A 24,950-nucleotide genomic window follows, 5' to 3' on the forward strand; every position below is an offset into this window, starting at 1 on the left:
CCAGCGCATCCCCTCATTGTGAAAGCACTCGGGCTTTCACACAGACTGCAGGGGAGCCGTATTGAAGGCAATTTACAGGCGCTATTTTTAGCCCAAAATCGCCTGAAAAACGCCCCAGTGTGAAAGGTGTCCAACTTAGATTTTATGAGATGAAGGGGGAAAAAAAAAGAAGGAAAAAATAAATAAAAAATCGGCCTAACATATCGGCCCAAAAAAATCTGCATCATATATCGGCCATCGGCCGGCACGATTTCTAAATATCTGCATCGGCCAGAGAAAAACCCATATCGGTCGACCTCTAGAGAGCACTGACATTAGCAGCGTGACATACAGCAATCACACCTGCACCGTGATAGAGTGATCTGACACCAGCACCGTGATAGAAAGCACTGACATCAGCAGCGTGACATACAGCAATGACACCTGCACCGTGATAGAGAGCACTGACATCAGCAGCATGACATAAAGCAATGACACCTGCACCGTGATAGAGTGATCTGACACCAGCACCATGATAGAGAGCACTGACATCAGCAGCGTGACATACAGCAATGACACCTGCACCGTGATAGAGTGATCTGACACCAGCACCGTGATAGAGAGCACTGACATCAGCAGCGTGACATAAATCACTGACACCAGCACTGTGATATACAGCACTGACACCTGCACCGTAAGCAGCCCCAGGAGGAAGTCAGCATAGCACAGGGATGGTGGGAGCCCCTCATAATAAGCAGCCCCAGGAGGAAGTCAGCACAGCACAGGGATAGTGAACTTTACAAACCTACAGGTCATATTTGCAGCCACAAAATAATTACTAGCTGTGCACACATAGTCCCACCACATGGCCAATGACATAACACATGTATGAGGTGAATCTGGGATCGACAACTACAAGCATTCTTTTTTTATATGTGAAATTCTGAAAATTCAGGACTCTTGAGACAATGGAGGCGAGGGAAGGTCAGGGTAGGCAAAGAAGAGGGTGCAGAGATGATGATCATCACCAGCACCGTGATATAGAGCACTGACACCTGCACCGTGATAGAGTGCACTGACACCATCACCGAGATAGAGAGCACTGATAACAGCAGCACTGATACCAGCAACTTGCTGCTGGGCCCCAAAAATTACACCGCTCAACCTCTTCAAACAGGAGGGTACGGGCATATAGTAGGGTGTGCTTTTTGTGGACAAGGAAGTGAGCCAAATGAAGAAAGAAGGTCTGTGTGCTCGATTAAAAAAATAGTTTATAGACATATACATGGTCTACTGGTCACATGTGTTGAATTCCTCCGAGATCCATGCCTCATTCATTTTTAGAAATGTGAGGTAGTTAACACTGTCGTGAGCTAGGCGAGTACACTTATCGGTCACGATTCCCCCTGCTGCTCTGAACGTCCTTTCGGACAGGACACTGGACGAGGGGCAAGCCAACAATTCGATTGCAAATTGGGCAAGCTCTGGCCAGAGGTCAAGCCTGCCCACCCAGTAGTCCAGGGCTTCATCACTCATCAGAGCGTCCACATCGGCCGTTAACCCCATGTAGTCGGACACCTGACGGTCTAGGCGTTCCCTGATGCTGGATCCGGATGACACCTGTCGATGGGTCGGCTGAAAGAATGACCTCATATCAGAAGTCACCAACACATCTTCAAACTGCCCTCTTCTTGCAGGCGCTGTTGGATTGGTACCCGCAACTCCTTCTCTGGGAGTGGGAATTGCTCCTCTGCCAGCGCACGCAAAAGCAGAATGCAGCATTTCTCGAAGCAAGGCCTGGAAGTGCTCCATTCTGACAGCCCTCTGTGACGGCGGTAACATTTCCGCCATTTTGTGTTTGTACCGGGGGTCTAAGTACGTTGCCACCCAGTACTGGTCCTTGACCCTTATGCTTTTTATATGGGGGTCCCTATTAAAACACTGGAGCATGAAGGCCCCCATTTGCACTAAACTGGAAGCGGTGTGGTGGCCTGGCTCCTGCTCATCATCCAAGATAATGTCGTCCTCTTCATTCTCCTCTCCCCATCCACGAACAACAACAGGGATCCCAGAAAGGTTTAAAGCATGCTCTTCTTGCTCCTCCTCATCCGCCCCGGCACCATCCTCCTCTGACTCCTCTTCAGACTCCTGTTGTTCACTTGTCTCAGATAGAGTAGCCCCCCCTGGGAATTCATCCAGCATTGCGACTTCCTCACCTTCCCGCTCCTGCTCCTCCACAGCTTGATCAATGACACGACGCAATGCACGCTCCATAAAGAAGGCATAAGGTACCATGTCACTGATGGTGCCATGGCTGCGACTGACCAGTTTGGTGATCTCCTCAAATGGCCGCAGAAGTCTGCATGCATCGCGCATGAGCAGCCACTGGTGCGGTGAAAAAAAACCCAGCTCCCCAGAACCTGTTCTGCCACAGAGTTCATACAGGTAGACGTTAACTGCACGTTTCTGCTGGAGCAGCCTATCAAGCATATAGAAGTTTGAGTTCCATCACGTCGGGCAATCGCAAATAAGAAGTCTGACCGGCAGATTGTGTCGCCACTGAATGTCAGCAAGGCGAGCCATGGCCGTGTAAGATCTTCTGAAATGGACCGAGATTTTCCTTGCCTGCCGCAAGATGTCCTGAACTCCAGGGTATTTGACAACGAATCGCTGCACGACCAAGTTTAAGACGTGTGCCATGCATGGCACGTGCGTAATTTTGCCCTATTTCAATGCGCTAAGCAGTTTGGCACCGTTGTCACACACCACTTTACCAACTGTCAAATTGAGCTGTGTTAGCCACTGATCTGCCTCTGAACGCAAAGCTGAAAGGAGTGCCGGGCCAGTGTGGCTCTTGGCTTCCAGGCACAACAGACGCAGCGCGGCATGGCAATGTCTCACCTGGCATGTCGAATAGGTTCTGGGGAGCTTAGGTGGCGCAGCGGAAGAGACGCTAGCAGCGGAAAAGGAGGAGTCAGCCGAGGAGGAGAGGGAGGAGGATGGAGTAGGAGGAGGAGGAGAAGAAGACCCAGGCCTGCATGCAATCCGTGGCGGTAAAACCAAATCTACACGGGTGCCACGGGTTACATGCTTGACGGCTGTCAGAAGGTTCACCCAGTGGGCAGTAAAAGTGATATACCTTCCCTGCCCGTGTTTGCTAGACCACATGTCTGTGGTCAGATGTATCTTGGCACCGACACTGTGTGCCAGAGATACATTCACTTGTTACTGAACATGGCCATATAGCTCTGGGATGCCCTTCTGTGAGAAATACTTCCTTCCTGGGACCTTCCATTGTGGTGTTCAAATGGCCACAAATTTTCCAAAGGCCTCCGAGTCCACCAGTTTATATGGCAGTAGTTGGCGGGCTATCAGTTCTGACAAGCCAGCCGTCAACTGTTGGGCAAGAGGGTTATCCGGCGTCATCATTTTTTTTTTACGCTTGAACATTAGGCCCATGGAAGCCTGCCTTTTTGCAGAAAAATGTGAGCTTGGCGTGATGGAAAGTAGAGTGGAGGACAATTGTGAGGAGAGAGGAGAAGGAGAAGTAGAAGACGAGGCTGGATGGTGAGAGCCTGGAGTGTGGCTTTGTGTGTTCCGTTGCTCCCACTGGGCTCGGTGATGGCAGCTCATGTGCCTTCTTAAGGCGGTCGTCCCTAGGTGAGTGTTGGGCTTACCGCGACTAATACGTTGACTGCAAAGATTGCAGTTGGCAACACTATAGTCAGCAGCGGACACGTTAAAAAAAGCCCACACTGCGGAGCCATGTGCCGGCGTTCCTGGGAGCGTCAGATGTGACTGTACATGGTCGATGACTCGCTCCTGATACATTAGCAGTCTGCTTTGTCCCTCCTGTGCAATGTAAGTTATTCCTGCTTCTCCTCCCTATCTGCTGGTCCATATCCCCCTCTGAACTCCCCTCCACTTCTTCTCTTGTGGGCACCCACGTGACATCACTAGACACGTCATCATCAACGTCACCTTCCCCACCGCTATAAGTAGAGATCTCGGAGTAGGCAGCAACACCGGTGAACAACCTCCTCCTTGGGCGGATCTGGGTACTGTCGTCAGACTGCTGAGTGGCGGTTGTTGCTACCTCCTCTTCCTGATCCAATGTCAAGAATGGCTGTGCATCAGAAATGTCTTGATATGGGGGGCGTGGCTTGACCGGAGCCAAGATGGCAGCTTAGCACCGGAGCTCCAACGCACAGCGGGTGAAACTAGCGGCTCACGGACCACAGCGGCTTCCTTTTTCAGCCCCACTTAGGCGATCTAACTTGGGCACCTCCCGCCAACATGAGCCGTCGCAAAAGAACGGAGAAGAAGCCCAGAAAGCTGACGGCGTACTTCGCCCAGCCGCCCAGACAGCATGCTAAAGATGGCGCCGATGCGGCCTCCACTCCGCTTCTCCCGCATAAACCCTGGGATCATCGAGAGGTACCGAGCCACGCTAGCGGCGAACTCTCCCCGGACGACTCGCGGGCGTCCACCCCGCTGAGTAGGAGCCCAGCTAAGGCCAGAAGCAGAAGGGAGTGCTCGGAAACGCCGTTCCAGGCCGAGGTGAGATCCCCCACTGACTTACAAGCAGACACGAGGGAATTACATGATTCCATCACTTCGTTCCCCACCACTAACCAGCCAGTGTTGGACACTACCCTTAAAGACATGCTTGTCTCACTACGCAGCACCATACACACAGACATGATGTCCTGCATGCGCAGCTTTGAGACTGAGCTTAAAGAGGTGGGGGAAAGGGTGAGCCATATCGAAAATAAGATGGGGGAATATGCCACTACCATCAACGACCTGATTGACTCCCACGATTCGGTCGATGAGGACCAACAGTGGATCAAAGCCAAATTAGCAGACCTGGAAGACAGGGCCAGGAGGAATAATGTGAAGCTGAGGGGGATCCCTGAATCTGTGACCCCAGCGGAGCTCCGCTCCTATGTTACTAAGCTTCTATCCACTCTCATGCCGGATCTCTCACAAATTGAGATGTCCATAGATAGGATTCACCGGATCCCTAAACCGTCCTTTATTCCAGAAAATATCCCTAGAGATGTATTGTTCCGGATGCATTTTTTCCAAACTAAGGATCGCCTGATGCAAATGACCAGGCGAGGAGACCACCGCAATACAGAATTCTCTAACCTGCAATTTTATGCTGACCTTTCACAGCACACTTTAATGTTGCGCAAGAACCTGAACAACATTACCAAAGTACTACGAAACCATGATATTAACTACAAATGGGGATTCCCCACCAAACTGGTTATACACAGAGATGGGTCCAACTACGTGGTTTCCACACCGGATAAAGGTCTCCAACTACTCAGAAAATGGAAGATTCTTCCTGACGATTCCTCCTCCCCTCCTGATGTACACAGCCCTAAGAGCCGCTCATCTGCTGATTGAATGACTTCCCTCACTTTTGTTTTCCACAACCTACTTTGATGCTACATGCCGACTGTGGTATTTTTTCCGATTGTCCCTATTGGGGCCCGCTTGATGGAGCCGTGCTTTGTTGGTCATTGCAGACCCCATTTACTTGAGCAGATAAGATCTGCACACGGGTTATGATGACCCTCCTTTTATTCACTTTATGTTTCTGTTCCAGTTTTCTTCCCCCTGTTTTGTTTTTTTCCCAGGAGATTGCCATGCTATATCAAGAACCAGCTGCCATTCACCTTGAACCTTCTACGAGCCTCATACTTGTTGATAACTTGAAAAAGTCGCTCCACCTAATGCGCCTATCTCCCTGCTTGCCACGACAGCACCAAGTCACACTGTTATGTGAGTACAAATATACACCTCGATTCAGCTTTCAATCTTTGAGTCCCAATGCCTCTAAACATCTTATCTATTAATGCTCATGGGCTAAATCACCCGGCAAAAAGATTCTCTTTGTGGAAGGAGTCTGAATCTTCGAAATGTGACATACTGTGCGTCCAAGAGACACATTTCTGCAAGGTCTCCCCCCCAAGGTGTTCGATTAAGGGTTTTCAACACTATTTTTACTCTAACGCCCACAAGAAGAAATGTGGAACCATGATAGCGATTAAAGATACCATCGCTTTTCAATTGCATCAGGAATTGATAGACCCGAACGGTCGTTTTGTAATTCTTGTTTGTGATGTCAATAATGTGCGTTACACGCTGGTGAATACCTATGTTCCCAATGTACATCAGATTCGCTTTTTGAACAAACTTATGATCAAAATTTGTAAAATTAAGCAGGGAGCTTTGTTGATATGCGGAGATTTTAATGTTGTGCCCGATCCAACCATTGACTCAACATGTACTTCCATTAGAAGATCTCAAGCTCTGGGTAACTTTCTTCGTAAGAATTATATTTTTGATGTTTGGTGGTGTAGACATGCCGGTGAGAGAGACTACTCATTTTACTCTCATAGGCATCGCTCATATAGCAGGATTGATCTCTTTCTCTCGGACAGGTGGCTCCTCCAAAAAATCACACATTCTAAAATCAACACTATTACCTGGTCAGACCACGCTTCCGTGCTGGTCACCATCGCAGATAGCAGCTCCTCTACCGCCGCCTATCTATGGCACGCCAACTCCAGAGTAATCCATGACACCACCACTAAACGTATTCTTGAGGACCACCTGTCCGAGTTTTTTCGATTCAACGCTACCCCTGAGGTCACTCCTGCTACAACATGGAATGCGCATAAGGCGTTTATCCGTGGTATTTTTATTCAACAGGGAGCGCGGCTACGGAGACAGAGGCAGAGGCAGATAGATGACCTCCTGAGCAAAATTACCACTCTAGAAAGTTTACATAAGTCCAACCTCACCCCGGCCCTCCATTCTTCCTTGAGCACTTTGCGACATGAACTTAGATTATTACTACTCCATAAATTTGAACAGGTTGAGAAAAAGCTTAAATTATCCTTCTACTCATCAGGCAACAAGGCCGGTAAGGCCTTGGCTCGTAGACTTCAGGGCCAGAGGTTTAAATCCAAAATTCCTTACTTATTGAACACCAAAACCCACTTAAAGACATACGATCCACAGCAGATCGCCGACTCTTTTAGTGAGTACTATAATTCCCTGTACAATTTACATTTAGACAACTCCACTCCACAACCGACTAAGGAAGACATATTGAACTTTCTCGACTTGATGAAGCTTCCCAAGCTCTCTGATAATCTGGTAGAGAACCTCAATAAACCTTTTTCGATTGATGAGTTATACAGGGCCATAGACACCCTTCCACTCAATAAATCACCGGGACCTGATGGGCTAACTGGGGACTATTATAAGTCTTTCAAAATGATCCTGGGCCAACATCTTCTCAGGGTATTTCAGAATGCCGCTGCCTCTGCTCTCTTTCCGCATGAAATGTTAGAAGCTGTTATTGTTACGATTCCCAAACCGGGCAAACCCCCAGAGATACCTCAAAACTTTAGACCTATATCCCTGCTCAACAATGACTTAAAGGTATATGCCAAAATGCTTGCCCTCCGCCTGATGCCAATACTACCTAATCTCGTTCATGCTGACCAGTCAGGTTTCACCATGGGGAGACAGGCATCGGATGCCACTAGACGCTCGATTGATGTTATCCATTTGGCGCGGGCCCGGCGAATGCCTTCTCTGCTCCTTGCTTTGGATGCGGAGAAGGCGTTCGACCGGGTTCACTGGGGGTATATGGAACAGGCACTAAAAGCATTTGGTTTTACAGGCTATATTTTGTCGGCTATATTGGCCCTGTACTCCGTCCCTTCGGCTAGAGTTTACTCTTCGGGGATGTTGTCGAAACCTTTCCAAATTACGAACGGCACCCGCCAGGGGTGCCCGTTGTCCCCTTTGATTTTTAATTTGACTATTGAACCTCTGGCAGCGTACATTAGACAGGACCCTAAGATTTGCGGCTTTGAGGTGAACAACCACAAACATGTCATAGGCTTATTCGCCGACGACGTGATCCTTATGCTTACTAAACCTAAAACCTCACTAGCACAAGTCGCTAACACCTTAGAACATTTTAGTAAGGTTTCGTACTACAAAGTGAACACAACTAAGTCCTACGTTCTCGACCTAGGATTACCCCTTCACGATAGGAAATTACTGCAGGCTAGCTACCCTTATATTTGGAAAGACTCTGGAATATCTTATCTGGGGATCACTTTAACTCCCTCCCCTGAACAACTTTTTAAAGCCAACTACACTCCTCTTACAGATAGATTGAAGTCGGGCCTTTTATCTCTTAGCAAGCATATTCTCTCCTGGTCAGGGCGACTGACGGCGTTTAAAATGCAATTACTCCCTCAGCTACTGTATATTTTTCGGACAGTACCCATACCAGTCCCTAATTCCTTCTTTAACAACCTTCAATCTTCACTCTCACGATTTCTCTGGGAGGGCAGGAAGGCCAGGAGCGCTTTTAAGAGATTGAGTAAAACTAGAAGAGCTGGTGGCCTTGGCCTTCCTGTGCTAATAGACTACTATAGAGCAGCTATTTTAACGCAAATGAGGGATTGGTTCGCTACTGCGCCGACCTCACTCTGGGGGGACATAGAACGTCATTGCATACCCAGTGGCAGCTTGCTAAACCTGGCACTGGCGTTTCCTCTTCTAGAGCGAGTCCCGCCAGACCTCCCACTCCCCATAGTAGCATCACTGCACTCCTGGAAACTTTTGACCTCCACACACCCGCACAACACCCCAACCTCTCAATTGGTGAGGCCTATCTCAATGTTGACCTGGCTAATCCCAGAGCTGTCCCTACACAGGTGGCACAGCTCAGGATTACAATGGATTTCGGATCTTTTTGATGGCCCCCGAATCAAATCGTTTGCTCAATTGCAGACGGACTATGGTCTACCTCATTCTGAATATTTTACCTACTATCGTATACAATCATATCTTAACAGAAAGCCTATCCCTCCTTGCGTGGTCCACTGGCGGGTTAAACAATATCTTAATGCTCAATGTACGAAAAAAGGTGGTATTTCCCTGTTCTATGAAACTATTAACGACAAATCACTTTTGGTTAAGACAGAGCCCATGTTGGCATGGGAAAGGGATCTTGAAATTTCGATCCCTGAGGATCAATGGGACCGGGCCATCCATTACACTTATGCCGCTACTAAGAGTACCTCTCTTTGGGAGCTAGCTCACAAAACCACACAAAGGTGGTATTTGACCCCCTACCGTCTCGCCAAATTTAATTCCTCAGTATCACCTCTCTGCTGGAGGGAATGCTCCCAAAGTGGAACCTTATTCCATACCTTATGGTCATGCAGTAAGATAGCTGACTACTGGAAGGGCGTATTCCTGATCTTTAGACAGGTGACGGGTATAGCGATCCCCCCCACTCCGGCCTTAGCTCTTCTCAACGTAGGAATTGAGGACATTCCCCCTTCACTTAGGCAGTTTGTAACCCACTTATTTCTAGCAGCCAAGCTTTCCCTTCTCAGAGTTTGGAAAGCTCCTCGTCCCCCTGAAGTCCAAGAGGTTATCAGAATCCTTTCTACCCACTACACCTATGAACTTATGTTGGCGACGCTCTCGGGTAGACGCTCTGCCTTCCAGAATAACTGGCAACCCTGGTGCGATTGGTACAAAACTAACATGTAACACTGACTGATACGCCACACTTTTTTTTCTATGTTTAAGGCTCTAGCTACACTTAGGCAACTGCAAGACAGTCTCCTTATACAGCACCTGACTTGAGGTCCTTTCCCCTTCTCCCCCCTCCCTTCCCCCTCCCCAGTTATAGTTTTATGTTTTCTGTTTAATTACTGCACATACAGCTCAATTGTATTCATGAACGCTTATACCTTACAACAATGCGGTATTCAATGGCCCACTCTATACAACCCACCTGATAAAATTTTATGTGGCCGATTTTTCTGCGGCTTAGGATCTTCTAAAAGGTCTCGTGCATGTCCTTCCTCGGGGGTGCAGCTAGTTCCCGGAAGGGGCGCCTCCGGGGGGGATGCGGTGCGGACCCCGGCCGCAAGGCAGTTAACTATGTAGACACATACTCTGATATCAGTTTATGTTGTAACCCTATGTATATCATTTTGAGCTGCTCTCAACAAACCTGCATTGTCTCATATTATTGTCAACTGACTGTATTGTTTACTTCAGATTTTATGTTCTATTTTTGTACCTGTTTACACTTTGTATTCCTGAAAAATCTTTCAATAAAAAATAATGTTTAAAAAAAAAAAAGAAAAAAGAAAAAAGAAATGTCTTGATATGGATCGGAAAATAATTCCTGTGACTCAAGCGGAAGGTATGTGGTGGTGGTGGTGTTGTCGGTGGTAGTGTCTTTGGGGGTGCACATAGCAGAGAGTGAAGAAGCGGGTGCAGATCGAGAGGATGAGGAGGGTGCAGAAGAGTAAGGCTGAGTGAGCCACTCAACCAAGTCTGGTGCGTCCTTTAAAGTAATTGAACGCACCTTCTGCAACTTCCCACTTTGGCTCAAGCCTGTTGCTCCTGCCCTACCCCTACCACCCCTGCAGAAGGGCCTGCCTCTTCCTCTGTCATTTTTTAAATGACCCTGTGACAAAACTCTCAGTCCCTATACTGATAAAGGACTGCTGCAGAATAGGGCAGCAGTCAGCAGTAGTGCACTTCAACCCTATATATTGTGGACCTATACCAGTCCTTAAGGATTAGCAGACTGTACCTCACTCAACCCTATATACTGTAGTACACTATACCTTACCAGTCCTTAGAAGGACCTTTGTGGAACTAGTAGGTTGTGATTAGCAGACTGTACCTCAGTCCCTATACTGATAAAGGACTGCTGCTGAATAGGGCAGCAGTCAGCAGTAGTGCACCTCAACCCTATATATTGTGGACCTATACCAGTCCTTAAGGATTAGCAGACTGTACCTCACTCAAACCTATATACTCTAGTACGCTATACCTTACCAGTCCTTAGAAGGACCTTTGTGCAACTAGTAGGTTGTGATTAGCAGACTGTACCTCAGTCCCTATACTCATAAAGGACTGCTGCAGAATAGGGCAGAAGTCAGCAGTAGTGCACCTGAACCCTATATATTGTGGACCTATACTAGTCCTTAAGGATTAGCAGACTGTACCTCACTCAACCCCATATACTGTAGTACACTATACCTTACCAGTCCTTAGAAGGACCTTTGTGCAACTAGTAGGTTGTGATTAGCAGACTGTACCTCAGTCCCTATACTCATAAAGGACTACTGCAGCAGAAGGGCAGCAGTCAAGTATAATATTCTTTCTATATTTGGAAGAAAGAATATTATACGTGTACAACCCTATTACCATACCAGTCCTGAAAAGAACCTTTGTTGACCTAATAGTAACAGCTACTGATTAAACTGACTGTCCCTCATTGCCACACAGCTTCCTGTCTGTCCCTATTTAAACTGACAAAACACAGGCTGCTGCAACAATAACTTGAATAGCACTCAAAACTATATCCTGTACTACTTTGCCATACCAGTCCTGAAAAGGACTTTTGTGGACCTAATAGTAACAGCTAATGATTAAACTGACTGTCCCTGCTGCACACAGCGTCCTGTCCCTCTCTCAGCACTGACAAAAGACAGGCTGCTGCAACAATGACTTGAATAGCAGTGTCTCAATCTTATATCCTGAACTACACCTATACCATACCAGTCCTTAAAATAACTTTTGTGGACCTAATAGCTAGCGTCACTGCAGTCTCTCCCTGCTCCACACAGCAACCTCTCCCTATAGTGACAGTAGAAAGAATGTAAAATGGCTGCCTGATCGGGTCTATTTATAAGTTAGGGGGAATGTCCAAGTGTCCATGTGTTGTAATGTCTCAGTTGGCTGTCCTGTACCACATGATGGATGTGTCATCATAGGTCAAAGTTCTTTTACACAGTAAACACGTAAGTCCGCTGGGCGAACAGCGGCAATAGTCCGCTGATAGGGCGGACCGCGAACAGCCGAAATTCACCGCGAACCGACCGCTGAGCGGCCGTTCAGCCATCCCTAGTCCCAAACCCCCCTTTTGTATTACATATTTGCCATGGGATGGAGGCACAGGATTTCAGCAGATTTTGGCCTCATTTAAAGTCCCATCCATGTTTTTACATGTTTTTCTCTTTTACCCAATTATAGAGATGGACTCTTGCGGCTCAACATATTGTAGCCCCCTCCTCAGTTCATGCGTACTTGTTGAATGAACTAATCTTTACTCTGTCACTTCTACAGAGGGCAATATTACCTTCCATATAGGGAGAATGACCAACACACATCCTTCCGGTGCGCGATGGTGGCCATGGTGTCACTGGTGGGTTTTTTTTCATTTCTGGGAGCTGCAATGCGCACTCGGGGCCCTCCCCTTCTCCCCCATCCCCTTGGGCCCTGGGGGAGGGGCAGTGCATCTGAAATGCATCAATGTCACATCCCATGCGTCATGCATGTGACGTCATTGCCGGATGATTTAGGCTGCCCGAGTGTGGGTGCCATCCCTCTCCTTAGACGCTTCACATGACATTGGGAGTGGCCCTGCAGCTCTACCTTGGCACAAATAGCACTCATGCACAACTTTTAAATATTTTTCCAGGATCAAGGTACTAACTTGGTTCAATGTTTTTCCTATGGGTGGCTGTCCTTTGGTGCTCAGTATACCTGTTTTTACTTATCTCTCATGGTGACCTGCACTGTCTGTCATTTGTATACACCACTTTACTTCTACTTTGCACCCGGTTCACTACCCTTGGCTTTACTTTTTGTGGCCTCCTGCTCTCATAGTATATACCAATCTGCACTTATTTTGCACTCTTTTCATAATTTTTTACAGAATGAGCCTGGATCCACCATTATTTCACCTGTTATCCCATTTGGGACATGACATTTCTACTTGCTTTTTGTGCCGATCTGTTTGCTGTGGGACCCTACTGCCACAGCTGCTGGGATGATATTTCCACCAGGCCCTTGGCTCTCAGTGCACCATGGGACTGGCAAGGTACTATGGGTGTTGTGTTTTTTTCTCCTCCCCCCTTTTACTCCCCCATATTGATGGCAGAATATTAGATCCTTAGACGCTTCACATGACATTGGGAGTGGCCCTGCAGCTCTACCTTGGCACAAATAGCACTCATGCACAACTTTTAAATATTTTTCCAGGATCAAGGTACTAACTTGGTTCAATGTTTTTCCTATGGGTGGCTGTCCTTTGGTGCTCAGTATACCTGTGTTTACTTATCTCTCATGGTGACCTGCACTGTCTGTCATTTGTATACACCACTTTACTTCTACTTTGCACCCGGTTCACTACCCTTGGCTTTACTTTTTGTGGCCTCCCGCTCTCATAGTATATACCAATCTGCACTTATTTTGCACTCTTTTCATAATTTTTTACAGAATGAGCCTGGATCCACCATTATTTCACCTGTTATCCCATTTGGGACATGACATTTCTACTTGCTTTTTGATGCCGATCTGTTTGCTGTGGGACCCTACTGTCACAGCTGCTGGGATGATATTTCCACCAGGCCCTTGGCTCTCAGTGCATCATGGGATTGGCAAGGTACTATGGGTGTTGTGTTTTTTTCTCCTCCCCCTTTTACTCCCCCATATTGATAGCAGAATATTAGATCACACTGGTTATATCATTTTACAGATACACCTAGATGTGCTTCACATTTGCTCCTGACGAGTGGAAGAAGTTGTCCACAAAAAGCATAAAGCCTTCTAATGATGCAACATTTACGTCTACCATCATGTATCCATTTGGGGTTTTAAGAATCCTATTTATCTGTATCTTTTTACTGTGTTTACCTGTTTATGGGTGGCACAGTGGTGTAGTGGTTAGCACTCTCACCTAGCAGTAAGAAGTTTCGCTGGTTCGAATCCCAACCACGACACTACCTGCCTGGCGTTTGCATGTTCTCACTGTGCCTGCGTGGGTTTCCTCCGGGTACTCCGGTTTCCTCCTGGGGACCTTGGATTGTGGGCTCCTTGAGGGTAGGGACCAATGTGAGTGTGCAATGTACAGGGATATGGACAATTGTAGGCACTCACTCAGGCTGAACTGGATGGACTGGTGTCTTTATTCAACCTTACTAACTATGAAACTACTACTATGAAACTGTCCATGTTTAACTGGGGTTACATCCACATACCCCTTTACGCTATGTATGGTATTACTATGTTGGAACATATGTATAGACATGAACACAAGGCAAATCCACATATGTATAGACATGAACAAAAGGCAAATCCACTTTGCACTACAAGTGCAAACTACAAGTGCAAATTGCACTGAAAGTGCACTTGGAAGTTCAGTTACTGTATATCTGAGGGGTAGATCTGAAACGAGGGGAAGCTCTGCTTACTTTATTATCTAATCATGTGGAAGCTAAAATGCTGTTTTTTATTTTCCTTGCATGTCCCCCTTGGATCTACAGCATATGCTCCAGATCTTTTTTTTTTTTTTGTCCTTGCGTGTGATTGGTTTTCCTTTGCGAAGTGAAGCTTTACTTCATTTACTAAGTAAGCTCTGGAGCAACTGCACTTGCAGAGTGCAACTGCACGTTGCAAAGTGCACAAAAAATGTGGAGATGGGCACATCGATGATGTCCTTCATGGAGGAAATGCACACCTCTTGCAGAAGGGAAATAAAGGATCTATTCAAAGAAACAAATAATGAAAATGCTAATTCTTGAGGACCTTTTTACCACGTCCTTGATAAAGGAAAGATAGTTGGATGTTAAACTGGCCATATTGAATTATACAGGGGCATGTGTAAAACTGCCATGCCAGAAAATCTCTGCAAATATTGCCCAAGCTGATCCCCTCAAAGACCTTGCTGGCAATTTCAATACGTTGCTCCACCTATGCCCACTCGGCCATACTACAACACCAAGGACACTCCCATTTCTAGTCATACGGGTCATTTCTGCAGATGGCTCCTAATTATGTTAGTTCATCTGCTGGTTAGTTCTTAAAGGGCACGTATCATCCAACTAAAACCCCCCTTCACAGTCCTCTAATTCCTCACAATCGCAGAGCCATTCCAGCTATGGGACTTCTTCCCAATCTCCAACACCATTTTCACCATCTCTTACCTTTTTCTACCAAGATTTGTAAGTATTAAAAACAAAGAAACACTGTATTTTTGATCTAAAAGTTATCTATGTTTGAATAAAACTTTATGCATTTTTTATTTTGTTTCTTACCTAAATAAGGAGACATTTATTTTTGAATGTAAAAATAAACCAAATATATTTTGGAAATATATTTGTCTTTTTTTAAATGCTTTTGAACAACTTATACAATTATACAGTATTTAAACAACAATTAGACATATACAATCACAGGTATTTTTGTTTTCTTTGGTTGAAAAATCAATACACAAATACCAAACTTGTACTTTTTCACAGATATACTGCCAGAGAACCTCTCTTGCTGGGAATAGTCAGGAAAACATTTCCCATGTGGCAATATGCATATGAGCTGCTTGATTGTACTCTATAACAACATAAGGAGGGCAAGGAGAACTCCTCTTCTTCAAGGTTTATGTCCTCCTTCTCATGGATAATGTTATGCAGTACCAAGCAAGCCTTGATTGCTAACTCTGCGTTCTCAAAGCCACTTTGCAATGTGGTTTGAAAAATATGCCATTTGTTTGCCAAGAGTCCAAAAGAATATTTAATTAGGTGCCTTGCATGGCTCAGCCAGTAGTTTATTTCTTTTTTTTATTTTTTTATTATTATTATCTAGATTCATTTTAGCATAAGGCCTAAGCAGGTGCCTTGGAAGTGCAAAGGCCTCATCAATGACAAGTACATGAGGAAGCTCTGATATCTACAGCAATGAATTTATAATTGCTGTCACAGATGGTCATCAGAACTAATGATAAATAATGTTTTATAATTATAAAATTGAGATCCAGACCCAGAAGGCATTTGAATGTGCCTTCTCTCAAGGGCTCCAATGCAGTTAGGAATGTTGGTCAAGGTTCAAAATCCTGCTGCTATTCATTGCCACATGTTCTCATTCCGTACTGGCATCACTGATGGACACAGCTCTTCCCATATGGCTGTACATGTATTGTGCACAATTTCCCAAATGTTTGACATTCCAAGTAGGAAGTAATGTTTCAAAGAGGTGTATGACTGGCCAGTTGCAGGAAACCTAGAAAAAAGATTGCAAACATAATTTGCAACATATGGATTATATAAGTATGACAATGAGATAAAATCAAAATGACCACATCTATTAAAAAATGCATTATTTTTACCTGGAGGAGAAAATTCACAAGAAAAGTGCATTAAATAATGCATACATTAAAGTTTTCTTGTATAAAAACCCAGCCAAATATTTTCAGTAATATTAGGGGGTATGTTATTTATTTCACAGAGAAACGCACATTTGGGAATGGTGTTGAGGCTTTGCATATAGGAAGTCATTCACTTATAAGAGTCTGTGCAAAAGCACCAAATATTTTTCTGTGTACTCAGCTGAGCAGAGGAAGCAAAACGGAGAGCTGGAGACATCTATGAACTGGAAAATTATAATATAAAATAATAAATATCATAAAAAATTATAATAAAAAATAATAATAATTGTAAAAACTTCAATAATACAGTAGATATGAAATATAAAATAAAAACAATATTTTAGAGGCCTGAAGAGAGAAGAGAAAGATTAGCTTTCTTACCTCAGGGTCAGTAAAATCAGTTGATTCGGAGGCACACACCTTCTCGTGTTAGTGTTCGTTCGCTACAGCTGTGGATGCAGTTTGTCCAACAAGTTGTCAACCATAGATGTCAAACATGCTCTTGCATGTGAAGTTGAACTTCATCGGATAATGTCTCAAATGAATATAGTGCAGCTACACAAAACCTTAACAAGGCCTCTTAAGCAGCACATGATGAGTCCAGTAGCTGGGACATCTCCTCTCCAAAATCTTTTCATGCTCTCCCGTCTCCTCACATAGGCAAACATGGCAAAGGATGTCCACCATCCTAAAAGTTTGTAGGCAGGTGCAATCTACTTTCTCCACTGTAGACAGCACTCATCCATAGTGCCATTGCAGCTGGAGTATAAGTCAAGAGGAAAGTGGTGCACTGGGGCGCAGTGGATCACTGGGGAAAGTAACCAATTGGATGCTGCTGCTCCATTTGACTCTAGCAGCCATCTTTGGTCAAGCAGAGCCAAATTAAGGCCCTGGCTCCCAGGCCTGGTGTGCATTTTGTGAATGGGTAGAATAGGGGTAGGAACCCCATCTATTAGGGACAGAACTAGTGGCAAGGAAAGGTTCTTGACAAGGAAGGAAAATGTAGGGCTTGCAACTTCTCTGGATATCTTTCCACTTGTGTACACCCCGCCTACCCCTAAACATGATGTACTTCATCATGGTTTTCAGTTGTTTGCCCCTTTTGCACCCTGGACCTCCTTCAAATTTATAGTTTGCATTGGCTTCATGCGATGTATTATCCTAATTACTAATATTAACCACTTGTATTTTTTGATATATAAACATCTTATGCTGTGTTAAATAATCTTTATTGATGTTTTACTGTTAATAATTCTCCCTTACAATTATAAACAAGCTTTCCGCTTTCCCTTTCTCCCCCCTCCATGACGGGCGTTGGCTCTGATTGCTCCATCTGTGCTCCTCCGCAGCAACCTGTGAGCTTCCTGGTGATAGGAGCCGGTCCCACCCTCGGGGAGGTCTCCTCCCCTTGCACTGGCCCTGGCAAGGACGTTGTCCCCTCGGCCTGTGGGCCAGTGCGCATGTGTGCATGCAATTATCTTGCGCATGCGCTATGCGGGAACTCTGACCTTGCAGCATCGTGTGCACTGTGTCGCGGGGCCAGTGTGCATGCGTGCATGCGATCATTTTGCGTGTGAGCAGTGCATGAGCCCTGGCCCTGTGCCACATGGTCGGGAGCTACTTATAACAGGCATTTGCCTGCATTGTGGTGTTTTCCCAATAGATTTTTATTGAATTTCACATAAAACAATATATGCATACAAACAACGGATCTTGTGCATTACATTGTATACATAGAAATGTGGTAATGAAAGCATAATTTTTAAGTTCAGGTTTCCGAAGTCAGTAAACAAACAACAAGGCAGCTAGTATAGATGTGAATTAATATGGCAACATATGTAATAAAATCTGAGAGAGAGAAGAGGAGGATAGGGTACAGGGGGGGTGGTGGGTGAGGAGGAGGCAGGGGGGTAATGAGAGGGGGGGGAGGAGGGAGAGCACCTAGCAGATGACATATCATGTGGGAGACTGTTAATTACTGTTTCTACATGAATACCAGAGTTTCCAGGGTTCCCAAAGCCTGAGCACTTTAGGGTGGGACTGGGTCCTATGTGACAGGAGTGTTTCATAGGTGAAAAGGGTTTGCACTAGGCTGACCACTTCTGTTAGGCATGGGATGAAAGCCGATTTCCAATTTCTTATGAGCATGAGTTTAGTAGCCAGGAGAACATGGTTGGTGACCACTCCGAAGCCTGATGGAATGTCTTCAGAGTTCAGATTAAGGATGGCTAGTTGTGTGGTGAGCACGAACGTTTTTTGAAGTATGTCTTGTAGTTTAGCGTGGTTTCTCCAGAGCTGACTTAATTGGGGGCAAGACCACAGTATGTGCATAAGGGTGCCCGTATGCCCGCAACCTCTCCAACAGTCAAGTGCGTGCGAGCGACCGCGTGTACAAGGGCTTACACTCCTTGAGACTGAATCGTTTTTTTCCTATACTGGGACACATCATTGAGATATTTGTAAATCGCTATCATATCTCCTCTCAAGTGTCGTTTCTCCAGCGAGAATACATTTATAGTTTGCAGCAGTTCCTCATATTCATTTTGTTGCCCTTCTTTGGACTCTCTCCAGTTCCAGCACATCCCTTCTGAGGATTGGTGACCTGACCTGTACAGAATACTCCAGATGTGGCCTAACCAGAGTTTTATAAAGTGATAGGATTATAGTTTTATCCTTGGAGTATATCCCTTTTTTAATGCATGCTAATATTCTGCCGGCTTTGGTAGCTGCAGCTTGACATTGCATGCCATTGCTCAATCTGTCATCTACTAGGACCCCCAGATCTTTCTCCATCCTCCACGCTTTCCGACCACAATACATATATACCTTGCGGTTTGCAGGTGGTTTACCAGGGTCATGGCTGAAGCTATCAGCCATAACCTGGTATTTTTTTTCAGCCAGCAGCTGGCTTTCTCATAATAGCAGTCTGAGCAGGTGAATAGCCACTGGATCGATTATAGAAACGGCGGGAGGGGACATTCTCCCTCTCCAGTGTTTCTCTGTGTTTCTCGGGCTCTTGAGTAAAAACTCACGTTTTTTACTGGCATGCCCAAGAAACGATCTGACAGTGCACAATTTTAAAGTGTGACATGTTAGGTATCTATTTACTCAGTGCAACATCTTCTTTCATATTTTACAAAAACAATTGGGGTGTATATTGTATTTTTTTATTTATTTATTAAAGTGTATTTCCCCCCCCCCCCCCCCCCCAAAAAATAGTTTGAAAAGCCACTGCACAAATACAGCGTGACACAAAATTTTTTAACATTTTATTCCCTATGGTCTCTGCTGAAAACAATATACAATGTTTGGGGGTTATAAGTAATTTTCCAACAAAAAAATACTGATTTAAACTTGTAAACAAAAAATGCCAGAAAAGGTTTGGTTTTCAAGTAGATATGTAATGTTACTGATTATTTCAGTCCTGGCTGCAATTTTCTCTTATTATACTAATGTAAGTAATATTTGTTTTAGAAACATGAAAAACATACATTTTATTGGCCTTGTATGTTTACTAGAAGAACACTGAACGTAATATCTAGACAGGAAGCAATGGCTCATGGACGCAGAGCCTTTATTCACATCCACTTACATTGCTCTTGCCACTCCTCCTCGTCGTTCTCATTGCGTTGATGATGCTGCTGAGCTCTCTTCAGACTCAAGTACAATTCTTTTGCACGTAGCTCTTCCCGTTGCCGAATCTGTTCCTCACCCTTCCTCCTCTCCTCCTCTTCTCTTTTCTAGGATGGGTTAAAATGAATCATATTAATGCGTTAAAATTATAATACACCCCCGATCTTTCCATATATTTTTCTTGGCTTTCTAGACCCTAATAGGCTCTGGTATTAACTTCTCGTATTTTTTGATTGTCCTAAGTACTAAAATCCTAAGATTATCTTTGTGATACTACCCTGGGGCTACACTGGATATTTGACTTTTTTGGGGGCAATATGTTTATGAGACATACCACTTCTTATGTAACTGGACGTTTATTGGAGTTATCTGTTTTTATTTACTTTTTTTTATATGCTTTCTATAAAAAAAAAAAAAAATATATATATATATATATATATATATATATATATATATATATATATATATATATATATATCTCATTTTATATATATATATATATATATACACACACATAAATAAAAATTTAAAAAGAAATGTACAAATATTTTTAACAGTAAATGTACATCTTCATAAAATAGTTAATAGAAGTTAAATATGATTCTACTGATGCTACAAACTGCCGCTTGCCTACATATCTAAATTACAACAAATTACACAGATTTTTCATTTACAGCAAATAATTATCCAAGGGCATAACTATAACAACCGCAGGCTGTGTGACTACAATGAAGCCAATAAGCCCTGGGGATCCAGGATAAGATGACTGCAGTTTTATTTTTCCTGGCAGAAGAAAACAATTTGGATAAAATGAACCCAAATGTTCTTTTTATTTTTGAGATTATTATATAGACACTTATACTGTGGTTGTTTTTACAGTAAATAGAGACAGGTATTGCTTGGAATTTCTATAGGGATTCTATTTTGGTGAAATGTCGTATACTGATAGATTTCAGTTGTATGATTCACCAAATAATGTATGAGCAAGGATATCTTAAAGAATCTTTTGTGATCTGCAGGTTGCGTATAAGACATATGCAGAGGAATAACAGTGAAACGCTACCCCCAAAGGATCTTCTGTATTTAACTAGTTTCTTCTCGAAAAGTGCAAAGGCTACCAGTCACACAACCAAAAGTCCATTTACCCCGGCTCCGCTAAACAGTCTAGGGGATGTCTTTTTTTGATTTATTGGTTGCAGAACTTTATCAGAAAAGGGAAAATGGAGTACAGAGGGCACTATTCTCTTGGTAAAGGCAGCACAGTCTAGCTCTCATAGCTGCCAACCATGAGGTAGTGTCAGGTCACCTTGAGGCGAGGTGACAGATGCACACCGTAGGGATCAGAAGTACACCGCAAGGTTGTGGACCCTACGGCTGACTGCTGCGGACGGGAGACAGGTCCCACCGGGGTTAAAGCGTAAGATTCCCTGGGGCGCGGAGTCTAAGAGCCAGCAGGTGTTCACCAGAGCCTCGAGTGGTGAGGATGGACTTGGCTGCAACTGGCTCCAGGTCGCGACCCCCAGGGTTCCCCAGCTCACAAATACACTAGGCAACAAGGGGGATATGGATGGTGAGGGACAAAGCCAAGGTCGGGGCCACAAGCAGACAGAAATAGTCAGGGACACACCAAAAGGTCAGGATCACGGGCAAACAGGGATAGTCAAAGACACACCAAAGTCGGTAACGGAACAACAGAAGAGCACACGGCAGGTAATAGGAAGCTAACACACAAAGGAATACACAATGGTTGATCAGCAGGGATGGCCTGCAGTGCACAGGTTAATATAGAGTTCTCTGATAGGAGCTAGGGTGGAGTCATGCCAGAGGATGGATTACAAAAGCAGTCAGGTGAGGGTCGGCTGGTCTCTAGAGATGAACACATGGAAACAGGTAAGCAGACCGACTCTATTGCATAACCATGACAGGTAGTTTACAGAACAGGCTATCTTCTCATATCTGGGGACCATGAGATAACTCCAATATAGTTCTCATAGCTTGAGTTAGATCTCTCTAAATACATTGTTTTAGGGAGTGAGTAAGGGTCTCTATTCACAAGTCCTAGAGTACATTCTCAAACACAATCCCTTGATAGAGAGGTTCATTCTGTCCAGAGGTGCTTCAGGGTCCAGCTTTCAGTCGAGAGGTGCTTCAGGGGCAAGCAGCCCCCTAAAGCTCGCAGATCTATCCCTTGCAGAGGAAAGACATTCTCCTCAAGGCTTCAGGCTATTTATCACCTCCCAGAACACCTTCTGGGCACACCTCCCCAGTGATTGGTTAGGAAGCTTCTCTCAGAGGCAGGGTGAAACATTCAAACTAGCTTGTGAAACCATGAACAGACCAATGCAATTGATAACTGCTTCTTTGATTACATAGCAAATCAAAAACTAAATTTGCCCAGCACCCTGTACTCAGAGGGCGCTATAACAGCAACTGGATTCTAATCAAATTCTTTCTTTATTGCAACATGCAAAGAAACACGTTTCAGTCAAAACTCAATTTACATTCTCTCTAGTACAAAGTGACATTAGACAGAATCAATCAGGCTAATAAAATTTAAGTTCATCTTGAGAGAAGAAATAATCCTCCCTGCAAGGGTTAAATGCTAGGGGACCAGGGATGGCAGTTTAATTTACATCCACTCATAGCCGGCACTCTCCTCTATTTACCAATGCTCCAGCAGTGGACTGTCCCTCAGCATCCTCATTTTCAGGGCAGGGCTATAGACTCTGCTTTGGTATTGAATATTTCAGAGGACATGAGACCACTGCAGCATTATGTGTTAGATATATTGATCACATTGGGCTTATTATTTATTTTACAAATACTAACAGTGCAGCACCAACACTGTTTCACATATTGGATCTTACCGTTGGAATGAAATATGAATGGGGTGTTACTTGTTATTACAAATACATTTTAGATATATATTCTGATTCTCTTTTTCTATAATGTTGTTTATTTTTCTTTGTTCTAACACCTTTTCCCCAGACTTTCCCTCCCTTTTCCCTCCATTTTCCTTTCTACCCTCTCCTTGCCCCTTTTTCCTCTTTCCTCCTATTTTGTGTCTCCCTCTGTCCCTACATCACTATTCCTCCTGCCCCCTCCACTCCCCTTTTCTCTTCCTTTTTTATTTTCTCATGCCCCCTTTTCTTCCCTTTTTTTTTATTTTCTCCTCTTTCTCCCCATCCATCTTTTTTCCCCTTTGACATGTTTCCTCATTCAGCTCCTGATCTTTTGTAGAACAATAATATTAGAATTATTATGTCTGTTTTTACCCATTTGTGTGGTTAGAATTGTTACTGGTTACTTGTGGTTGTATTTTCGTTGTATTCTTGTTAACATTTTAAGGAGTTTTTTTTAATTACTTATGGAATGCTTTTTCGGCTGGTTTAAATCACAATTTTGTATGGGTTTCTGCATATGAGTTTTTGATCCATTCTGGTGTGTTTATGATGATTTTTTATGCATTCCTGTGCATTTTTCATGTTTTTTACGATGTTCCTGGTGCGCATCATGCATAATAAATGTAGCATGTTCTGCTTTTGTTGACTGCACTGGAATGCACTACACTGGCCATTGGAATACATGGAAAACATTGTGCATGCATTTTTGATGCAGAATAAAAACACACTGGACTGAATCTGGTCCAGTCCTAATTGTGTTTTTAATGAACTGGCAGCACAGCATCGGCACCTAGCAGCACAACATCATGGGCCAGCTGCAAGAACGTAGAACAAACAACCAACCCCTAATGATGTCAGAGAGGAATATGGATTTGTTGGGTAGGTGACAGTGATAATTTTGATAGGTAAGAACACAGTTGAAAACTGTGCCCCCATTATGGGGATTTACCCTCTCTATTTGTCCTGTTTACCATTATCATCAAAAGTGAAAGTAAAAGAAAATCACAGATTTTGGGTTGTCTCCATAAATGTAATAGAGGGTAATTCTTCCAATGGGAACACTAGTTCTGATCGCCCTGGGGGTCCCCAAGGAATTGCCTTAATTTTCAGGGATTTCCTCTCACTTCTTGTTTTGGCTATGGGACAGGAAGTGAAAGGAAATCTCCACAATGGGACACAGATGGTGAGAAAAAAAAATGTCACTGTGTTTAAAACTATCCCTTAATCCATACAAAAGGTAAAAAAAAGTTTTGCCTATAGTTCTACTTTAAATACACCATTTCATTGTCTACTTAAAATGTTTTACCCAATGGTTGACATTCTTAAGATGACGTCGGTGTGACGAAACGCGTAGGACATGGCCATACAACGTGCACCTTCTACATAGACGGCAGCGGCCGGCGGTGTCTTATACAAGCGGTTTATGCTCAATGCTATGTGAGTAGATTTCTTTTTAATAAATTTATTATCAATACATACTACACCATGGATGTGTCTTTCCTTCATTATATATAATGCGGACACAATACCAGCGGAGGAGCAAGCATCTCCTAGGACAACATCAAGCTAATGCCAGAGAGCAGCACACGGGCTTATACTGTGGAGGCTTATTCACCCCAACAGGGGTAAGATTTCTGGTGAGGATAATCACATTACTATTCACTGAGAAGCGCACCGGGAGAAGCTTTGGGCTTTTTCAAGAAAACCATATACTAACAATTTCTCTGCACCAGTCACTTCTCTCTACTTTTAAGTGGGACTTTCACCAATTGTCAATTTTTATCTCATTGTCACTTTTTGAATGTCACATTGCGTTTATGAACTTTATATTAATTTTATACGGATGTATATTTATAGGTTTGTTCAAATATTTATCCAAGCATTTTCTGTATGAAATTTATAGTGATCTAGGCATGATCGTGATAGTGATCTAGGCATAAGGCATATAGTGATCTAGGCAAATTTATAGTGATCTAGGCATGATCAAGCATTTTCTGTATGAAATTTATGGTGATCTAGGCATGTAGCACATAAGGTGTGTTTTTTTTTTGTTTTTTGTTTTTTGATACACAGCACACTGGGATTTATATACATTTTTTATATTTGTTTCCTCACTTGTTGATTAACTGATTTCACGGTGCATATGTCGC

At 44.0% G+C, this 24,950-nt stretch overlaps 1 protein-coding gene across 1 annotated transcript in view; it reads right to left on the reverse strand.

Annotated features, from left to right (window-relative positions):
• The window catches only part of SH2D4B (SH2 domain containing 4B), a 461,445-nt gene that overhangs the window by 191,200 nt on the left and 245,295 nt on the right, over positions 1-24,950 (reverse strand). The window contains exon 4 of the mRNA XM_077454903.1: positions 19,857-20,004. Coding sequence (XP_077311029.1) covers positions 19,857-20,004 — 148 coding nt within the window. The remainder of the gene's footprint in view (positions 1-19,856; positions 20,005-24,950) is intronic.

Source organism: Lithobates pipiens, unplaced genomic scaffold (genome assembly GCF_037356315.1).
Source record: "Lithobates pipiens isolate NorthernLeopardFrog02 unplaced genomic scaffold, aLitPip1_a1.2 Scaffold_25, whole genome shotgun sequence".
Taxonomy (NCBI): domain Eukaryota; kingdom Metazoa; phylum Chordata; class Amphibia; order Anura; family Ranidae; genus Lithobates; species Lithobates pipiens.